Genomic DNA, 20507 nt, shown 5'->3' on the forward strand with positions numbered 1-20507 from the left:
CACTTCCACGGTAGCTGCATCTCTGCTTCCCACCAGTCCCAGCCCTGCCTTGCCCTGGGGTGGATGTGGCTGCTTCAGTGATTTTCCTGCCCGAGCCCGGTACCGAGCCCTCCCTGCTTCTTGCTGAGGGGCCACACCAGACCTGCTCCGGTAATCGTTTTCACCATGGGAGACGCACGTTACTTGCTGTGGTCCTTCAGGGTCGTACTTGTTCCTTGCTTGGCTGCACCTGGTCCAGGAGGGGGTACATGAGCAGTACTCGGGTTGGGTTGTGGAGCACCATACTCCATCCAGGCCGGACACAGATGTCACAATGGCACTGGACCAGGGTCCCGGAGAACAGCCCATCTCACGGTCTCCTGGTCTCACCCTGGCAAGGGCAGAGCTAGATTAGGGGCCGTTTCCTTCTCTGCTGTTGCCCCAAATGCTGTTGCATTTCCAGCAAGCTCCCAGGTTTGGCGTGACCATTGGCCGTACCTTGTCTCGGACAGAAGCATATGTTGCCTCAGTGTCGTTTCCGGCCGAGGAGTGATGTGCGTGGGACACAGGCTGTGTTGAGGCAGGAAGGACCAGGCAGTGCCCAGGTCCCAGCCACACAGTTTTATAGGAGGGAGACAAGTTTTAGGGACCCTGGGCAGGGAGTGAAGGGATTGTCCCCAGGTTCAGGTTCCAGAGCTGCACAACAGTCACAACAGTGCCTCTGAGCCTAGGTTTCTTCTTAGATCACAGCTTAGAGAATTGAGATGGTTTTAACTTAAAAACGCCTTCTGAGGGCCGGAGAGATAGCACAGTGGTGGGGCATTTGCCTTGCTTGCAGATGAGCTGGGATGGTCCTGGGTTCAACCTCCAGCATCTCATATGATCCCCCCAGCCTGCCAGGAGCAATTTCTGAACAGAGCCAGGAGTAATCCTTGAGCACAGCCAGGCGTGGACCTTACCTCCCCAGCCCCCCAAAAACGCTTTTGTAACAAATCTGGAGATGTGGAAATGGGTTCTACTCCAGCAAACAGTGTGCAGCTGCCTGAGGACCGGGGCCTGTCCAGCCTTTCCTTTGCTTTCCTTCACACATGCTCTGTGCAGGACTTCTGTACCTCTCTTACCGTAGGGTGTGGGGAACATGATGACAGGCCAAGTGCTGGCCCGCGGTGTTGTCTGAGGAAGCTCCCACACGGGTTGCCCTCAACCCCACATAGTGGCACTTGTGTCCCAGAGCACCCTGACCCGTTCCCCGTGCTCCTGCTTTGATTTCGAGGGTTCTCCCGGGGCTGTGGAACCTACTGGTCCATCGGCCCCCAACCGGGGGAGGGACGGGGTCGTCCCCTTTGTTCTCTGTGTCCTGGGAGACTGCTCGTATGTGGGGTCTCTGCATTGGCCTGGGTGCTTCAGGAGCACTCACCAGGGACGAGTGTGGGCCTTCCTGGGAGCCTTCCTAGGTGGGCTTGGTGCTTCCTTCCTGCGTGGTCCCTGGTGCCGGGTGAACTACAAAGCAAGTCTCTCGCTACAGCTGGCACGACGCTCGCCACGGGAGCCATGCAGGGCCAGGGGGTTCGGTCCCATCTAGGAAAGCCTGACCAGATAAGGAGCAGCGTTTCAGTCGCAAAATAACGTCTCATCTCACTGAGCCAGAAACTCGTGACAGATTTCCTGGCGCATTTAAATTAGGGTCTGTGTGTAAAAATACCGGCTGCATGCAGGAGCTCATATTTTTGAAAAGGAAGGGAGATATACTTACATCGGGCATTCGGGATCAGCAGAATAAAAGTAAAATCTTACAAACAGAAGGGCTAGAACCAATTCTACTTTTACTTCCCCGAGGCTTATATTTAACTCTACTATCTCCCTCTCCTCCCACCGTGGACTTCCACAGCAGAAACAGGCAGGCAGGGCTCGGTAGCTGAGGACACCCGTGAGGAGGGATCCCGGGCCGGGCCAGCCGGTGGGAGGGTGGGGAACGCCGAGGTGTCCTTTGGCGCTCCTTAGGAACTTGTCTGCGGCATCACCTAGAACCTTCCAGCCAGCTGTCTTGACCCTCCATCTGGCGCTGTGGAGACGGGGTGGGGGTGTGAGCTCTGAGTGCGGGGACAGGTCACTGCTTTGTGCTGACACGACTGACCTCTGACCTCTTCCTTCCAGAAATGTTCCCACTGCCAGGAGGCAGGCGCCACGCTGGGCTGTTACAGCAAAGGCTGCTCCTTCCGCTACCATTACCCGTGTGCCATCGACGCAGGTGAGACTCACCCGGCCTCTGCAGGGCAGCCGCCATCTTTGCCCAGCTGACTTATCTCAGAATCCCAACCCATGTTGTTCATAAAGTAGAATCACAAGAAGTGAGGTGGAGCAACACTGGTTTAAGATGTCTCAGCTAACACGCAGCTCACCTCCTTAAGTGGCGAACCTAAAATGTTTCTAGAATACTCATTTAGGGCTGGAGCCGTGGTACAGTGGGGAGAGCACTTGCCTGGCACGCAGCTGACCTAGATTCGATCCCCAACATCTCATGTAATTCCTGAGTGTAGGGCCAGGAATGACATTGCTGTGCTGCCGCATAACTAACAAAAAACATTCCTTTTGCACAGGTGTAAATCTCCCCCACAACCCTTTCCTTCCCAAAGGCTTGCACACGCTTTTAAGGCAAAGACCAGGGTCCAGCCCCACAGGGTATGACCCCCAAATGCAGAACTTTTTTTGTTTGTTTTTGGGTCACACCCGGCAGCACTCAGGGGCTACTCCTGGCTCTATGCTCAGAAATCGCCCCTGGCAGGCACAGGGGAACATATGGGATGCCGGGATTCAAACCGATGACCTTCTGTATAAAAGGCAAAAAATGCCTTACCTTCATGCTATCTCTCCGGCCCCTCGTAGAACTTTTTATTTGTTTTTGGGTCACTCCTGGTGGCACTTGGGTTTCTCCTGACTCTGCGCTCAGAAGTTGCTGCTGGCATGCTTCGGGAACCCTTTGGGGTGCCGGGGATCAAACCTGGGTTGGCTGCGTTCAAAGGAAACACCCTCCCTGCTGTGCTGTCGCTCTGGCCCAGAGCTTCTTTCGGTCTGTTACCGTTTTTAATTTCTCTGAGTCTTATTTTGTAACTCGCAGGCTCTGAGTTTTGTGCCACTTCTGTGTGTCCCTCAGTGTCGCTGGCACTGTCATTGGTGGGATGTTCTTGCTCGGTCGTCCCTCCCAAGCCTGTAGTGTTCCTGTATTATTCTGTGTGGATCTTGTACCCTGCAACGTGGCTATGCTCATGGTTACTTCTCAGTGACTTTCTGGACGCGTGACATGCCCTCTGAGGCACTTTTCTTCTGCGGCCTTGTCTTGTGTCTCGGCCTGCAGGCACGACAGGGCCTGGCGCTCAGAGCCCTCTGCAGCTGCCTTGGGCTTGGGCTTGGGCTTGGGCATGGGCTGTTGTGCCCGGAATCAAGCCCAGAAATCCTTGCACACGTGGGGTGTGTCCTCCTGCGCTGGCTGCCGAAGTTAGTGATGCCTCTGGTAGAATCCCTGCCTATCGCTGCCTTTAGTGTCTGGCACTGGGCACCTGTTGACTGTGGCTCTCTGCTCTTCTGCCACTGTGGAACGAATGGGCCTGGCCTGGTGGTTTTGTCCCCTGTACCAGCTCGGGGTAGGTATGCAGGAGATGAATCCGGGTTCCACAACAGCACAGGAGGATCTGTTCGCGTCCCCCACACCCTGGTCTGGTGCTGCCTGGTCTGTTGCTCTCTGGGGCATTGGGCGCGTGGCACAGCCAACAGGTCGGTGGGGCAGGGAGGCTGTTTTAGACCCAGGACCTGCTTACGAGTGGAACACGTTGTGTCTGGGCACTGCGGGGTAGAAGGCGATGCCCTGTCTGGAGGGACCAGGGTGTGGCCCGGGCCTCTTGAGCACTCAGGGTCTCTTGGTTTGGGCCCTGCACGGCAGAGCTGGTGAGCACTGGCGTTTGCCTCGCTCTTGCCTGAGTCTGTATGCTGTGGTCCACCTAGGTCCGGGTCCGGGTCCCCACTGGCCGAGTGTCCGGAGAGGGAGGCTGCCTGGGCTCTGCATGAAGAGCCAGGATCAGGACAACGCCCGGGGGATGCTCCCAGGCATCCGTATGGAGCCAGCTGTCAGCCCAGCGGAGCTCTCCCTGACTGCGGTGCTCAGGGTCCAGGAGGCTCAGGTCCAGCGGTTCGTGCTGGAGGAAGAGTGTGGGGTCTGACCTGCACGCGCCCCTCTTGTGGCGCCCACAGCTCTGGCCACCTGGTGCCGAGGCCCGTGGTGACAGCGGCAGCTCTGCTTTGGGCACTGGTTCGTCCCAGACACCGGGTTTGGCGCCAGTAAGAGCATAAGCACTGAATTAAGAAAAAAAAAGAAGGAATGTATTTAATGCAGTGAGCCATAACTGTTAAGACTGAAGGAAGAGGGGAGCGTGGCAGCTCATTAATAATTCCAGCGAGCTTCAAGAGTCTGCCTTGAGGGGATTTCTTTCCTCTCGCAGAGGCAGCAGCTGGGAATCGCCAGGCCCTGTGCAGCCGCCTGCAAGCTGCTCCCGCCGCTTTGATCCAGCCTGCAGGTCCAGGTTGAGTGGTCGCTAGGAATCCCGGGGCCTGGCCCCTCCTGCCCCGCCTCCCCTCCGAGTCCCGCTCTGCCTCTGCAGACACAGCCCCTCGCCCTCACTCGAGCACCCTGTGTTGAGTCTCTGTGACTGTCCCAGTCACTGTTGGGGTGCTGAGCAGAGCTTCCTGCCGGTCTGAGCCTGCTGTCTCCCTGTGCCTGGCTGTGTGCTTGGCCTGTCCCTGAGGCCGAGGACCAGGGGGCCTGGAGAGAGCTGGGGAGCACTTTGGTCTGAGGGTTTGCTGCAGGTTGCTGGGCTCAGTCCACTGCTGTGGTTTCCTCCAGTGTTGGCGCCTCGGGGGCCCCTGACCTGCAGTACCTGTCCTGAGGTCCCCTAGCAGTGGGCTATGGGAGCAGCAATCCTTGGCCCTGTCACCCCAACACCAGACATAACCCCCCTTGACCCACCTGACACTGCAGGGCTACCAGGCCGGGCTTTTGGGTGCGTTGCCTCCACCCTGCGTCCGCACCTGCTATGCTGTGTCTCGGCAGGAGCCATGGTTGTGCCCCGGTCCCATGGGCTCTCTAAACAAGCGCCTTGGCGGGCTGCTGCCCACAAGGGAGGAAAGGGCAGGGCAAGGCAGGGCAGTAGGCCTGACTCGGAGAGGTGGTGTGGGCAGGGCTGAGCAAAATCTGCTTCTCTGCTTCGCCGGGGAAGCTCCCGTGTGCTCTGGCCATCGCTCACCTGAAACCAGCAGGCTCGGCATGACTGGAGCGAAAGCAAGCGGAGATTTCTCCCGTCTAAGCGCCGAGCCGCCTCCCGCGATCAATATTTATTAACATTCTGCCACCGCAGCGCGCCCTGTGACCCGGCTGTTGGTCTCCGGGCGCGGCGGGGTGCAGCGGGAACTCATTAATTAGATTTCCTCGCCGGCCTCTGCCGCCACCGGGGCCCGGCCCGCTTACCTGCAGGCAGCTGTGTGTCCTCCTGTCAGCGGTGCGGCAGGCATGTGTCACACAGCGGTGAACCATGTTCCTCCGGGACCAGCTGCCCCCTCGTGGATTCCACTTCCCTCCATGCATTGTGGGGATGCAGCTCATGTTACAGTCTTCCCTGTCCCCACAGGCAGGAAGCCAAGGGTGACAGCTGCCTGGGCCAGCGCTGGGCTTTTCTCTGTACAGCGACAGAAGCCGCTGCTGGTCTTCAACTGTTTGTTCTTCTAGGAAGCTCAGGCTCCGGCCTGTGCAGTGGGCTTCCGTGAAATCCAGGCTTTTTGTTGGGGGTCCCACACCCAGTGGTATCAGGAATCCTGGCTCTGTGCTCAGGGGCCTATATGGGATGCTGGGGAGCAAACCGGGCTGACCTATGCAAGGCAAGCCCCTTACCCACTGTGCTTGCTGTCTCTCTAGCCTTAGCTGAACTTTTTTTTTTTTTGGTTTTTGGGCCACACCTGGTGAAGCTCAGAGGTTACCCCTAGCTATGCACTCAGAAATCGCTCCTGGCTTGGGGGGACCATATGGGACACTGGGGGGTTGAACCACGGTCCTTCCTAGGCCAGTGCAGGCAAGGCAGACACCTTACCTCTAGCACCACCTCGCCAACCCCTCATCCAGTCCTTTTAAAGAAGGGTTCAGAAACTTGCTTTTCTTTTGATGAAAATAATAGACCTTGGAAATGCAGGGGCAGAGTAAAACTAGGGCCACTTGTAACCCTCCTGCCCAAAGAGGTACACTGTTTTGTTTGGATTTACATATCCTGGTTTCCAGGGAGTCCAGCTTTGGGACAGTCACTGTTTGAGTTGCCTGACTTCCTGTTCTGATACTCACTCCTTATTTTTGGTTTCTGGGCCACACTCAGCAATGTTCAGGGATTACTTCTGGTAGGTTCGGGGAACCTATGGGATGCAGGGGGTTCAGGGATCGAAGCAGAGTCAGTCCACCATGTGCAAGGCAGACACTGACTGGCAGGGGTCTGGGCTTGCTGCCTGTAAAAGCAACATGGCTCTTGCCTGGCCCCAGGTGAGACTTCCCTTAACGCTCCTCTTTGCCTTTGGACAACCACAGCAGGTGGTCTCTGACCCTGCTAGCTTGGTTCCCCCCTCCACAAGGTGCTGACTGTCCCCCTTGCCTTGCAGATTGTTTGCTCCGTGAGGAGAACTTCTCGGTGAGGTGCCCCAAGCACAAGGTGAGTCCTCTCCCTGAGCCGGGTGGGCGTGACTGGGTAATCGAGGTGGCTGTGGGCCTGCGGGGGCCTCGTCTCTTCCATGTCTCCCACCAGTAGAAGTGGCTGGTGGGTCGGGGTGCTGCTGGTCAACCCTTGGGTCTCTCACTCGCCCCTCTCAGGATGGGAGAAGGGAACCGACTGGTCTCAAGGTCCCTCTTGGCAGTGTTCTCAAGGAGCCCGGTTCACGGTTGGCGAGGGGAGGGGCTGGCACGACGCGACAGCCAGCACCGCCAGCAGTGGCCCTGCCAAGCAGCGTCTTTGCTGAGGTCACACTGACACCTGCTGGTCACTGGCCATGCATGGGCCGCAGTTGGCAAGCCGGCCAGGAAAATCCTCGAAAGAGGAAGGCCCGCCAACGCCCCCAGACATGCAGAAGAGCTCACTCGTGCTTTCCTCTGAAAACCCTCCGAAGTGGGGCCTTTTCCTTCCCGGTCAGCGCCGACCTCTGCCCGAGAAACCAGCTGCGCATCTCCCTCTGGCCGTGCCATACTGACTCTGCTTTCTCTCTCCTTTTCCATGTGCTCTCCTCCCCTTCCCTCTGCCCTCCCTGGCACCCATGTGCTCTCCTGTCCTCCTGCCCGTCACCGGGCACCGCTGGCAGCCTCCCCTCCCATGCCCTCTCCCCCCCTTGCAGAACAAGACAGCAAAAGGCAGCCTCAGCACAGAGCAGTCGGAGCGGGGGTGAGGGGGCAGTGTGCTCATGGGAGTGAAAGTACAGCAAGCACAGGTAAGTCGGGTAGGCCAGGATCCCGCCTCACCCCTGCCGGACCCTTCCAGTGGGTCTTGGACTCTGCCTCCCAGGTCACCCGGCCTTTAATCACGTGGACTGCCGGCACCAGGTGGACACCAGGACACCTTGGTTTTTTTGTTGTTGTTGTCGAGGTGTTAGTGCCAAGCTGCCCAGGAGACTTGCAGGGCTGCGACTGGACCGTTGCCCTTACAGGGGCAGATCTGAGTTCGGGGTCCGAGTCTGGCCTCTGCTCTTATTAGAGTCTCCACGTTTCTCGAAGCTGAGAAATCCCTGAAAACAAACACTTCCTTCAGCTTCAATTGAAATCTCTTTCCAGGACCGTGATGGTTCCCTTTGCTCAGAAGGATACAGAGAAGGGAAATCCCCTCAAAGGCTCCTAGGCTGAAGCATTGGGTTTTATTTGTTTACTCTTCAAAATCTCCCCAGTGCTGCCAGAGGGACCCCGTATGGTCCCCTGAGCCCGGAGTCATGGGTCAGTAGTGCAGAGCCAGCAGTGAGCCCTTATCACTGCTGGGGGGGTGGCCCCAAACCCACCCCCCAAGGAAAACCTCCTCCCAATGCTTCATGCTCTTCAGGAGAGTCTGGGGGTGGTGGGCTGCTGTCCAGGGACAGGGCCACAGACTGGAAGCTGTGGGTGCTCAGGCCAAGATGGGATACAGCCAGCAGAGGTGAGAAGCTGGAGTGGGGAAGCTGACCACTTTCTCTTCTGTGAGATTCACAGCTGCACACATCTGCTGCCCTGTCTATGTGGGGCTGTTCTGGCCCCCTTTCGGACTGGGGGGGTGAGTGCGCCTTCCCCTGCAACAGTATTTCTCAGCCATTTTTGGCTATGATCCCCCTAACTTTGTTTCCTTCTGGCTTCTTAGTCTCGGGCATTTCCCCAACTAACAGGTTTTAGTAACCCACTGACACACGGAGGAGAAGCGTTGTCCTCTGGATCTGTGAGCACAAGGAAATGTGCTGGGACAGGACCCGTCCCTCCTCTGAGGCCGCTTTTGTGACCCCCGTGTCACTGTGTGATGAGTGTGCGGGGCCGGCGGGCCTGACAAGCGAGGACTTTGAGGTCACGCTTTTCTCTCTTCCTCCTCAGGGAGTGGGGCTGGGAAAGGAGGGCGCAGAGCGGGCGAGGTGGTGCGCCTCGCAACCAGACAGCCGCACGGAGCCCCCTGGACCATCGGCGGCGGCCACTGGACTTCTAGAACCCTCCGGGGTCCACTACTCCAGCACCTTTCCTGCTGATGAGTTCTCAGGACAAGGCCGAGTGTGGGAGGGTCCGAGCCCACCACTCCTCGCTCCTGGGCTCGAGTTGTGCTTTGCTCAGTGGCTCAGTCCAGGCCCAGGGCCTCGGGGTGATCTGGGGAAGCGCCGCCAGGCAGGACCAGGCTTCATTGCTTCTAGCTCCATCCTGGAGTCTGGTCCATGTGCAGGGAGAAATGGGACCTGGACTGGGGCAGCTCTCGCGGGATGTTGCTCCTGCCTTGACGAGCACTCGCTGCCAGAGCTTCTACATGTGCCCTGGGAGGCTCAGGAGGGTGGCCTTGTCCTGTGATGGGACCCCCATCTCCCACTGCCCATGCCCCGGGGAGTGGGACACCCTGGAGGCTGTTTGAAGGCTGCTCTTCTGGCTGAGTTTCAGGGACTAGGTCAGAGCCAGGTCAGGACACACGCGCACCCCCTTTCTCGCTTAGAGAGGAGCACTGTGGCAGGGGTCTGGACTCGCATCCTATAAAAGCAACGTGGCCCTGCTGGCCCTGGGTGTGCGTGTGGAATGTGAGTGGAGTCAGGCCAGGCCTCACCTGCCCACAGAGGGCCCCCACATGTCTCCAGCCTATGAAGCCCCTGGCATTTGGGCCTTGCTGGGCCAGGAAAGCAGGGAGAGCAGGGTCTGGGGCAGCACTGGGGGTAAACTCCCGTTCAGGCACAGGAAGCAGATCTGCCCTCCCGACCTAACCTGGGCCTGTGTAGCCTGACCCCTGATGGTCGATGCAGCATGAGTGCTTTGTTCCTGTCCTGTGGCAAGTCAGGCGACCCCTCCCCTCACCCTCATTGGGTCTCCCGCAAACCTCCAGGCCATTGTCTGCTGAGGTTCTCGGACGGACCCCTCCCCACACATCCGCAGCCGGTGGAAGTCTCCAGAAGGTGCTCCAAGCCCTTTGCTTTCTCTGGATTTGCCCCTGCTACCCCCTACCCTGAGGTCTGTCCTTTAGGTCCTCAATCATTTCACGGCTGTTTCCAACTCCTGAGCCCAGGACCCCCAGAAAATGGCTCTCTCTGTTCTCCAGACCAGCCCTGCCCGCCTTCAGGTGTGAGCTGGGGATCATCACAGGGTGGAGGCCGGGGCAGGTTTTATCCTAAGGCACCCCCTCACCCCTGGGAGCCTGGCCTCAGCCCTACAGTGGGTTCCTGCTGCTTGTACCCCACAGCGCCATGTACGTGTCCCACTCAGCAAATCCTTAGTGGTGTTCAGGGCCAGTACCAGACCCTATCACCCTGCCCAGCAGGCTCAGGTACCCCTGCGCTCTTTATTCCAAGGTGGGGGCCCACAGTTCTGAGTACCAGGGGATGGAGGTGCGGGCACTCCGGCCTCGTCCTGCCAGCCAGAGCCCAACCTGGAGGCGGCTTCTCCCTTGGTTGTAGCTTGAAGCCGCCTGGGTTTGGTGTCGTCGAGGGGACTCGGGCAGGCTCTGGGACGGGAAACCTCAAGGGTCTACGTTTCCCCACATGCCGGTGGACATGAGTGTGCTTCACAAAGGTCCAAGCTGGGGACACTTCTACCCAACCCTGTGTCTAGTAGTCAGTAGTGTTAAAATGGAGCCCAAGTACACGCCTTCTCCCGAGGCTGTGTGAAGAGCCCTAGCAAGTGTCTGAGGGAGCTGGGTGGCAGGAGACAAGGCAGAGTCTTGTCACCAGCCCTTGTGCTGATGGGGACGCGGAGGAGTGTCGGGATCTGGTACCTTCATGAGATGGTCCCGACCAATGGGTCCTGCCAGGGTATTGGCTGCTGTTGGGGGACATGGGCCACACCAGGTCACTGCTGCCTGGGACCTGGCTCCAAGCCTTGGGCCATCTGCTGCCCCCAAGGTCAGCACTGCCTCAGGGCCGCAGAAGGGCCCTCCCGGTGCGCACACCTGAGGACTCTGGGGGATGTGGGTGACCAAGGCCATCATCCAGGCTCTGCTGTGTCTTGCAGGTGAGGCTGTGGAGATGACCAGGGTGGACACCCCGACGGATGGAACCGGCTCTGCTGGCAGCCTTGCCCTGCCCCCCGCGCCAGCTCTTCCTCAGCTCCCATCACACACACCCCAGGAAAGAAAGACCCAAGAAGTTGGAGTGGCTGTTTCCATGGACACAATCTCCATAGTGACAATGAGGGGGGAGGGGGGAGGGAAAGGGGGTGACAGGGAAGGATAAAGTATATATATATAAATCTATTTTTAGTCTGGAAAGACTTTGTTTAAATGAAAGGTGCGCTATCCCTTTTGATTCTATTTTAAAATTACCTAGTTAACTCCAAATTTGTTCCAATAACAGTGAAATTTAAATGTGAAATTGAACTGAACAAACTCATCTCATAAGGGATGGGGGTGTGGCTTCCCTCTTGAGCCTGTCTCACACCAGTTCAGAACATTCTAGGTCCGGGATTCTTAAGAGCAGACCAGCCACACCCCAGCCATCTCTGTCATTCATTTGTCTCCAAGTGGGAAGGTGGGCGGTGGGGGGGACGGTCCATGTTTTCAAGAGTGTGGGAGAATGATGTTTAAACACAAAAATAAATTTTTTTCATTTCCAGAAAGAAACACTATTTATTTATTATGTTTAAGCTTTTTTTTTAACTTTTGGGGGGTAAGGTTGGCAGATGCCTCAGGGTCACAGCCTGTCTGGGGTCACTGGCCATAAGGTCTGAGTGTCCAGCCGGTGTACAGGCTGGTCAGGGTGGCCGGGGGGTAGCTGGGGTGGGAAATCAGATGAGCCTGAGTGGTGGGGGTTTCTGGGGATGAGCTGACCAGGAACACCAGAACCCCTTTTTCCTTTTAGCTTTCATTTTTTATAAAAAGGGGGCCTTTACAGCCCCCGTGCTACATGATTCTTTTATGTTGTTTTTGTTTTGTAAATTGTATGGTTTTTAAATATCTGAGTTTTAAAAAAAGAGAGAGAAAAAGTACAAAAAAATCTTGTTAAGGCCTTAAGAAGGGGTTAGTGCATCTTTCAGGGGTCACTCTGCCATGGGGATAAAATAGCTGTTTCACAAACAGTTTTATTTAAAAAAAAAAAAAAATCAAAAAAATAATAAACTTCATTTTAACCTTGTCTCTTTGTGATGTGGCTCAAATGCATCTTCTTGCAGGGGTGGGAGGGAGGGTGCAGCACCCGGTTGGTTTATTCCAGTCTACATTTCCGATGTGTTTTCACTCAAACAGGGTTGGGAACTTGCACATGATGGGAGGGAGGGGCTTGAGGCACTTGGCACTTGGGATTGGCTTCTGAATGACTGAGACCACAGTCACTCAAGCTTCTCTCCAGCCCCCCTTCTGCATTTCAGCAATGCTTGATTTTGAGCTGGCCTAGATTTGCTACTGAGGGTAAAGTTCAGCAATTTCCAAGTTCCTCTGCCCCACCCACTAGCCTTGCTGTGAACCTGCAGCGACCTTTTCCCCATAACCATAGCTCCAAGGTTGGGGGGCTAACAACCCTCTGAGCTGTAGGAAACCCGGTCGTTTCCCATAGTCTCTGCTTATAAGCATGAAGACGCCTCCTGGCTTAAGGGTCAAGAGCCCCGCTTGGTAAAACATGGGAGAAATCAGCTCACCTGCTCACTGACCAGGCTTTGGCAGGCTTTCTTGTGGCTCCAGTTCTCAGCTCCTTTGGGTTTTCAAGACCATTTTGAGGGGCTGGCGCAACAGAACACTGGGGTGTATTTTTCATACAGCTGAGCCCAGTTCGATCCTGAGGATCCCATATGACCGGCCCGCCAACCACTCCTTACCCAGAGTAAGCCCGGAACGCGTTTAGGTGTGGCCTAAAAAGAAAAGCGAGGAGTTAGATCCCTGGCACCACTAATCACTCCTGAGTTCAGAGCAAGGCTAGCCCCTGAGCAACGGATGTGGCCTCCACCCACCACACGCCCAGTGTGGAGGTTGATTGCCAGACCCCACACGTGGGGAGGGCCCTTTTGGGGTGTGGGTCACAAACAGTGATGTTCAGGGCTTAGTGTAGGCGTCACCTCGCGCTACAGCTCTGTGCCAGGCAAGCGCCCAACCCACTGTATTCCCACCCTGGCCCCAAGGGGCATGCGTTTCTGCAGTCTGTAAAGAACCACGAAGTCTGGCAGCTGCCTGGTCTTGATCCTTAGGAACTTCGCCGGACCCTAGTCTTAGAGGGGTGTGTGGTGGTGTGTGGAGTGTGGTGTTTTGTTACTAAGGGTATTCGTATTACGCAATAGGCCCAGAATTGGTCTTGCCAAGTGGGCAGTGCTCTGAAACGGGGACGGTTTGGGGGCGGTGCTGCGCGGACCCAGCCTCCTGCAGCTGGACAGGCGGGTGAGGCCACCCAGAAGTCCAGGACCGCTGTGGGGACGGCCGCTCCGGCCACGCTGCAGGTGAGGTCCGGGAGCCGAGGTTCCAAGCCCCTGGGGACGCCGGGGAGGGTCGGGCTGGCGAGCAGACCTTGCGGGGCGCTTGGGCGGCGCCTCCCCGCTCTCCAGGCGCGTCCTGGGCATCGCTGGGCAGCGGGACGGCCGCCCCTTCCCTGCGGGCCTCGTCAGGCAGAAGGCAGAAGGGGGCTCCGAAAACGGACTGAAGCCGCTCAGCGAACTTGGGGTCCAGCGCAGAACAAGGACCTCGCGCAAGCATTTTTGGGGTGTGGGTTTGGGTTTTTTTCTTTTAGTTTGGAGCCACACCCAAGGTTACTCCAGGCCCCGCGCTCAGAAATCCTTGGCAGGCTCAGGCACAGGCTCAGGAAGCAGCTGGGACGCAGATCTGCTTTTGAAATGGAGCCTGACCCATTGTTTCGAGGCTCCCCAAGGCCCAACCCCAGACCCGCTGAGCCCGCGCCACATGCAGAGCCCCAACTGCAGGGTCACTGTGCATGATCTCAACTCTCCTGTCACCCCACGGACAGTTCGGGGAGCTCCCCAGAGGCCAGACCCCACGGGAACGTAGGGCTCGCCCTCCTGGCCTTTGGCCTCTAAATGGACCTGCCCAGGCATGGTGTTGGCCTAGCACGTTGCTGACCTGGGTTTGATCCCCGACATCCCAGAGGATCCTAGAGCATCACCTGAGTGATCCCTGAGCACCAATGGGTGTGACCTAAAACGAAAAATCAAAACCTGATCTGCAGACCCTGGGGCCCCAAATCCCACAGTCCCTGGTCCTGCTAGCCAAACCCGTCTCCGACTGCCCCTTCAGCCCTCCCTGCACAGAGCTAGACCTTTTGTCCGACTGTCCTGTTCCCTGGAAAGCCAGCCAAAGTCCTGTTGTCCCCGCAGTGCCAGCCGGCCTGGGCTCGTGTCCGACCTCCCTCGGCTGTTCTCACACGGACTGCTGGTCTTTCAAGGTCTGGCTGAAATGCCATCAGAGAAGACCTGACCTGCTGCCCGAGTCACCTGAATCCAGCACCCACCATGACTGGATGGCTGTGCACCTGGGTGTTTGCATGCGCATGAGCGCCCTTTGCACCCTTTCACTGGCACACGGGTGAGGAATAGGAAGAACAGTTACCACCTACAGGCAGGCGCTTCAGCTGTAGGAGTCAGTTCTCAGAGCCCACACTGCACCCAGCTGCCAGTGTTGGCAGTGATTTGGGGATACCAAGAGGTACCCTAAGAGGAACTTGATCCTGATTACTTACGGGGCACGGGGGTGTGGAAGCCCACCAAATGCTTGAATACATCTGCTCTTTCCAGAACAGAGCATGGCTACTGTCCCCTGACCAGGAAGACCCCTCCCCACCCTCTTTGTCCTGCCCCTTCTCATGTCAGTGGGTTTGAGCCTCATAGTCCTACCCCTGCTCACCCCTTACCCTCACGCCTCTCTCCCTGGTTTCAACCCTCTGCCCCAAATCCGGCTGTTTCCCTAACATTGAGCTTACGGGACGCTGGTGGTGCTCAGCTTCTGTCCAAGTGATACTTGTTGGCTGGGTCACCTCCCAAGGACCATCGTGAGAAGCTGGAGGGGGTTTGGAGCAGAGACTTCTCAGAAGAGCCCAGGACAGAGAAGGAGGCAATGGCCGGCTTCCCATTAGGCCACACATTAGGCATGTTGGCAGCTAGGACAGACATGGAATGTGCCCGCCCACATTGCTCCATCGGGAGGTGGACACAGCCCCGGATACTCGAACAAACTGAGGCCAAGGACGAAGGGGAAAGGAGGGGAGTTAGTCTGACTCCTTCCCTGGACCTGTGCACCCACCCAGGCTGAATCCCAGGGAGCTGGGTAAGCAGTCAGCCTGCTGGGGTTCCCCAACACTGCCAATTGCCCTATGGGGCCAGGAATAAGGTCTGGATGTCACTGGACCATCTGGGACCTGGAAGACTTGAGGACCGTAGCTGTGTGGGGTCTGGATAGAAAGTGGGTGCATGAGCTGGACTGACTGAGCTTGGGGCAGTATGACCTTTGGGATGTGCGGGTTGAGGATACTGTAATGAGTCAATGGTTCATGTGTCATTCACCTTTTCCCACTCCAAGGGGTGTGATCACAGTGACCCTAAGGGCTATTGATGGAAAGTGAGGGTCACTGCAAAGGACACAGGTGACAACCCCCCCCCTGCTGGGGAAATCTCAAAACTTAAATTAGGTGAACAGTAGACCAGGGCCAAGTCCAAACTCCTGGTATCCCCTCAGAGTTAAATAAGCAGGAGCTCGGGTGGGAAGGGGGTACAACCCTGTCCATCACTGCGAGAGGAAGGCCCAGGAGAGGACAAGGAGGCCCAGAACACCCCTCAGAACCCTCCAGATACACCCCTGCTGCATGGTCACACCCTGAATCTGACTGGGACACAAAGGCAAAGTCAGCTTCCTTCTAACAAGAGCTGGAAGCAGTCCTGACTTGCTGACACATGACTGTTCTGCCCTGCAGGTGCCTACACAGCATGGCGCTGCTGACCGGAGACATGCTGGCCCCCCTGGCCGTGGCCCTGGCCATCTTCCTGCTCCTTCTGGACCTTGTGCACAGGAGAGCACGCTGGGCCCCTCGCTACCCACCAGGCCCCAGGGCCCTGCCTGGGCTGGGCAACCTGCTACAAATCGATTTCCAGGACATGCCCAACAGCATGGGCCGGGTAAGGGGGGACACTCCCCGAGTCCTGAATGTAAGTCCTGGTTGGGAGAAGGACCTGCCCAGAGAGGACAGGCTTCTTCGGGGAGGACTGCAGTACAGCTCTGAGGACAGCAAGGCAGGTAGGAGAGGTGCTCTGACCTGGGTCCTATCACTGATCTCTGGGGATCCTTGGTCTCACCTCTCTGCACTGTGACTTTAGTCCCTATCTGTAAATGAGGCACTGGCTTCTCTTACTGACAACTTGGTGACACGGGGAGTCCTAGCTGGAAGGCCCGTCCCAAGCACTGCTCTATGCAAGGTGATGTTACCAGGAAAGCCCTTCAACTGACGAAAGCCCTTGCTCCTTGGCCTGCAGCTGCAGAGACGCTTCGGGGATGTGTTCAGCCTGCAGATGGCCTGGACGCCTGTGGTCGTGCTCAACGGGCTGGTGGCAATGCGTGAGGCCCTGGTGCACCAGAGCGAGGACACCTCTGACAGACCGTCTGCACCCACCTATGAGCACCTGGGCTTCAGTTCCCGTGCTGAAGGCAAGGGGACAGTTGATACCAATCAGGGTGCCTGCACTTGGGGCTCAGCAGAGCAAGGTCATGATCAGTGGGTACGAAGGAGCAGGAAGCAGAAGAGGGCAGCACCCAGGGAGGTCAGGGAGGAGGGTGACCATGTCAGCTTGGGTCTGGTAGGAGGAAGAGGTGACTGAAAGGGCAAGACCTTCTGGGGTGGAAAAGACGTCGAACTGGGAGAAACAAGAATGGGAGAAGCTACCAGAGGCAAAGTGCGCTTGCAGAATGAGCCTGCAGAGTGAGCCCAGACCAGCAGAGGGTGGAGGCCATGGGAAGGACCAGGACTACATGCAGCATGGGGCCCCCAGTAGGTGTACTTGTGGGCAGGAAGCCCCCAGGGGTGAGGTTCTGAGACTCGTTGGCTCGTGGGGGCACAACTGAGTGGCAACAGAGGGAGAGGCCAAGAGCTGGCACCAGGTACCCAGAATCTAGTTCAGGTACCTGCCCCATCCCCAGGCGTAATTCTAGCACGCTACGGGCAAGCATGGCGCGAGCAGCGGCGATTCTCTCTGTCCACCATGAGAAACTTCGGCCTGGGCAAGAAGTCACTGGAGCAGTGGGTGACCGAGGAGGCCGGCTACCTCTGTGAGGCCTTCAATGACCATGCAGGTGAGTGCAAGTACGGAGGCGCAGGTAGGGGAGGGAAAGTGGGATTGAGGGAGGGAGGCGAGCACTGACCTGCATTGCCCCTTCAGGACGCCCCTTTAGCCCCAAAGTCCTTCTGAATAAAGCTGTGAGCAACGTGATCTCCTCCCTCATCTACGCACGTCGCTTTGAATACCAGGACCCACGCTTTATCAGGATGCAGCAGCTAATGGACATTTCTCTGAAGGAGGACTCGGGCTTCTTGCGAGAGGTGCGGGGAGGCCTCTCCAGAGCTGACAGGCACATCATGGAGCTTCCCCAGGCTCAGGACTTTACAGGGCTGGAGAGATGTCCAGGCTGGGGGTCCTGGGCCTCCTTCATGAGCTGAGGACCAATGCATGTGGAGTTCAGATCTCTTCCTGATCACGGGCACCTAGGGGACTCACTTAGGCACAATCAAGGAAGGCAGGCTCAGAAGCACAGGAAGGACCCCCTGATCTCATTCTGTGCCCCACTCCCAGGTCCTGAATTTTATTCCGGTGCTTCTGAAAATTCCCGGGCTCCCTGCCAAGGCCTTCCCAGGGCTGACTGCCTTGCTGAATATGTTCGATGAACTGATCACTGAGAATAAGCAGAGCCGGGACCCCACTGAAGCACCTCGAAACCTGATTGATGCCTTCCTGGACGAAGTAGAGAAGGTGAGAGGTTGGGGCACAGTCAATGTGGTGAAGGTGGGCTGGGGACTGTGAATGACCCAATGACCAGGAGTGAGGTATTTGGGATTAGAATGGGCATCTCCTCCTTCCACCCCTGAGCCCAGGCCAAAGGGAACCCCAATAGCAGCTTCAACGATGCCAACCTGCGCATGGTGGTAGCCGACTTGTTTACTGCCGGGATGGTGACCACCTCAACCACACTGGTCTGGGCCCTGCTGCTCATGATCCTGCACCCTGATGTACAGCGTGAGCTTGACTGGGGATGAGGGGGCTTGGGGGCAGTGTCGGTCACAGCGAGCAAACTCGCGGTTGGGATCATCAACTTGACTGGCTGGGAGTTCAGAAGCAGCTCAGCCTTTCATCTGTACTCAGATCAGGAGGCCTGAGCCAGCCTCTGCCTCTGATGCATGGGGAACCCCTTCTGTCCAGGCCGTGTCCAGCAGGAGATCGATGAGGTGATAGGGCAGGCACGGCCACCAGAGATGGGGGACCAGGCCTGCATGCCCTACACGATGGCCGTGATCCACGAGGTGCAGCGTTTCGGGGACATCGTCCCACTAGGAGTCCCCCACATGACTTCTCGGGACATTGAAATCCAGGGCTTCCTCATCCCTAAGGTAAGCCTCATCCCCAAGCCCACAGCCTCACACACTAGAAGCATCCTGTGAGCAGCTGCTCCCACAACTGTCAGGGAGTATACAGCCTCACATTTCCCAGGTACCTGTGCATCCTGGCAGTTGGGGCTGAGCACAGACTCAGGTTTGCCCAGTCCATAATGTCTTGCTCAGTGGGAAGATGAATGAAAATGGGACCCTGAGGCTGAAGGGGTCCTTGTCTGCAGGGAGGTAGGTCCCTGTTGTGTATGTAAATATTTTAGGGGATTACTATGTTACTCACCCTAACCTGATTGGTGATTGTGCCCTACCCTAGGGTATGACCTGGCATTCTGCCCCCACCCTAGGGTAGGACCTGATTCTGCTTCCACCATTGGTTGGTATCTGATCCCACCATTGGGTGGTACCTGATTCTGGGGGATAAAAGCAAGGGTCTGTGGAAGACGAGGGGCTTTTTGGCTGGAACGGAAGCTGAGTCTTTGGACTTCAGTCTTGTCCACTGAATAAAGCAAATATTTCCATGAGCCTGACCGTCTGCGAGCTGTTTACTCACCGTTTCACCTCAGAACCGTGTTTCACCTCAGAACTGTTGGCTAGACAGGGTGGCAGACGCGTGCTCCTAGCTGGAAGGGAAAGACCTCATCCTCCATCCCTCCATCAACCTTTTCAGGGGCTGACTTGCAACAGGTCCCCATCATTACCAGGTGGCCAGGGATACCCTGAGCATCAGGTGGACCCAGGTGGAGGTGACTGGCCTCACCTTGCCTGGCCTCTGTCTTCAGGGGACAACGCTGCTCACCAACCTGTCATCGGTGCTGAAGGACGAGAGTGTCTGGGCAAAGCCCCGCCGCTTCCACCCGGAGCACTTCCTGGATGCCCAGGGCCACTTCGTGAAGCACGAGGCCTTCATGCCCTTCTCTGCAGGTGCTTGCATGTCCCCAGCTCTGTCTGTGTCTCCTCAGGGTCCTGGAGGGGAGGAACACCAGAACCCCAGGATCACTGAGCCCATTTCCACCACAGGTCGCCGCGCGTGCCTTGGGGAGCCCTTGGCTCGGATGGAGCTCTTCCTCTTCTTCACCTGCCTCCTGCAGCGCTTCAGCTTCTCGGTGCCCGAAGATCAGCCCCGCCCCAGTGACCAGGGTGTCTTTGCCTCCCTGGTGACCCCAGTGCCTTATGAGCTCTGTGCTGTGTCTCGCTAAGGCGGACACCCAAACCTCACTTGCTTCTCTGCTGTGGATCAAATGCTCAATAAACCAGCCCAGGTCCCAGCCTGATCTGACTCCACCTTGTCCATGTTCCTTCACTTTGGGCCTCACACCCTCGCCCTATTGAATAAACCTGACACTCAGACCACTTCGCAGGTGGGTATACTGAGGCTCAGAGTGACCATTTACTTACCCGACCAGTTCTTGATACTCAGGAGAACCAGCAATGGCTTCCCACCTGTGTCTGAGACCCTGAAGTCTGAGTCCTGGGTGTTAGGCTGAGGAACAGTGACTGAACTTCTGATATGACCAGGACAAAATCTTGAATGAGGGAGGAGTGGCAGATTTCCATCGTATGGAGAGGGTCCATGGATGGGTTCAGAAGATGATCAGAAGATGGATCAGAGGCGATGCTGTCTAGGCACCCACTGCTCTGCATCCTTGGTGGGGTCCCCCAGACTGGATGACCACACAGCTACCTCCACTCTCAGACTCTCCTGAAAGTTCAAAAGGTCAAAGTCCCTCCACAGTCAGTGTGCCAAGACTGTGCTGTGTCTCATGACCTCTGTGCACAGAGACTGCCATGCTCAGCCATACAGCATAAGTCCCAACACCTGGGATGTCATATTAATGCTCCTCTGGGAAAGTTACCTGTTGACTAAGATTTACTCCTATACGAGTTATCAATAGATCCTCAAAGAGCTCCCAGAATGCAAAATTGACTCCCATTACCCTATCCCCAATGATGGGGAAGTGATCCTGGTAATATTTATCTGTGCAGATAATTCACAGAGACAGGAGGGGAAAAAGGCAAGAAGGTCGGATGAAGAATCCTTTGTCAGCCTGCTAGTCCTTCCCAAAGACCAGAGCCTCCCAGCTAGCTGCCCAAAAGACCCTGAGCATCTCACTCGACAACTATTTGTTATCCTTTCAATAGCGCCACCCCCCCCCAAGGTAGTATGTGGGACAACAGGCAGAGAAGGATATTCTAAATAAATCTTTTTCTTTTTTTTTTTTTTTTGGTTTTTCGGGCGACACCCATTTGATACTCAG

General features: G+C 56.8%; 2 protein-coding genes across 3 annotated transcripts in view; both read left to right on the forward strand.

Annotated features, from left to right (window-relative positions):
- The window catches only part of TCF20 (transcription factor 20), a 129051-nt gene extending 117243 nt beyond the window's left edge, over nucleotides 1-11808 (forward strand). For both annotated transcript variants that reach the window (XM_049771529.1, XM_049771530.1), the window contains 4 exons: nucleotides 2134-2227; nucleotides 6661-6710; nucleotides 7351-7476; nucleotides 10691-11808. In XM_049771529.1, coding sequence (XP_049627486.1) covers nucleotides 2134-2227; nucleotides 6661-6710; nucleotides 7351-7434 — 228 coding nt within the window. In that variant the 3' untranslated portion in view covers nucleotides 7435-7476; nucleotides 10691-11808. The remainder of the gene's footprint in view (nucleotides 1-2133; nucleotides 2228-6660; nucleotides 6711-7350; nucleotides 7477-10690) is intronic.
- Nucleotides 11809-15570: 3762 nt separating this feature from the next.
- Nucleotides 15571-19523, forward strand: LOC126006365 (cytochrome P450 2D14-like). Its single transcript, XM_049771760.1, has 9 exons — nucleotides 15571-15775; nucleotides 16130-16301; nucleotides 16791-16943; nucleotides 17030-17190; nucleotides 17441-17617; nucleotides 17740-17881; nucleotides 18065-18252; nucleotides 19032-19173; nucleotides 19270-19523. Exons 1-9 carry the CDS (start codon nucleotides 15587-15589, stop codon nucleotides 19446-19448), a joined length of 1503 nt encoding a protein of 500 aa, XP_049627717.1. The 5' UTR covers nucleotides 15571-15586; the 3' UTR covers nucleotides 19449-19523.
- Nucleotides 19524-20507: the final 984 nt, after the last annotated feature.

The sequence above is a fragment of the Suncus etruscus genome, chromosome 4, assembly GCF_024139225.1.
Source record: "Suncus etruscus isolate mSunEtr1 chromosome 4, mSunEtr1.pri.cur, whole genome shotgun sequence".
NCBI classification, from domain to species: domain Eukaryota; kingdom Metazoa; phylum Chordata; class Mammalia; order Eulipotyphla; family Soricidae; genus Suncus; species Suncus etruscus.

Bases quoted from the DNA above. Each gene is read 5' to 3' on its own strand.
- LOC126006365 (XM_049771760.1), top strand. From the start codon at position 15,587: ATGGCGCTGCTGACCGGAGACATGCTGGCCCCCCTGGCCGTGGCCCTG. The intron at 16,944-17,029 runs GTGAGTGCAAGT...TTGCCCCTTCAG, and splicing joins GGCCTTCAATGACCATGCAG to GACGCCCCTTTAGCCCCAAA. The intron at 17,191-17,440 runs GTGCGGGGAGGC...CCCCACTCCCAG, and splicing joins ACTCGGGCTTCTTGCGAGAG to GTCCTGAATTTTATTCCGGT.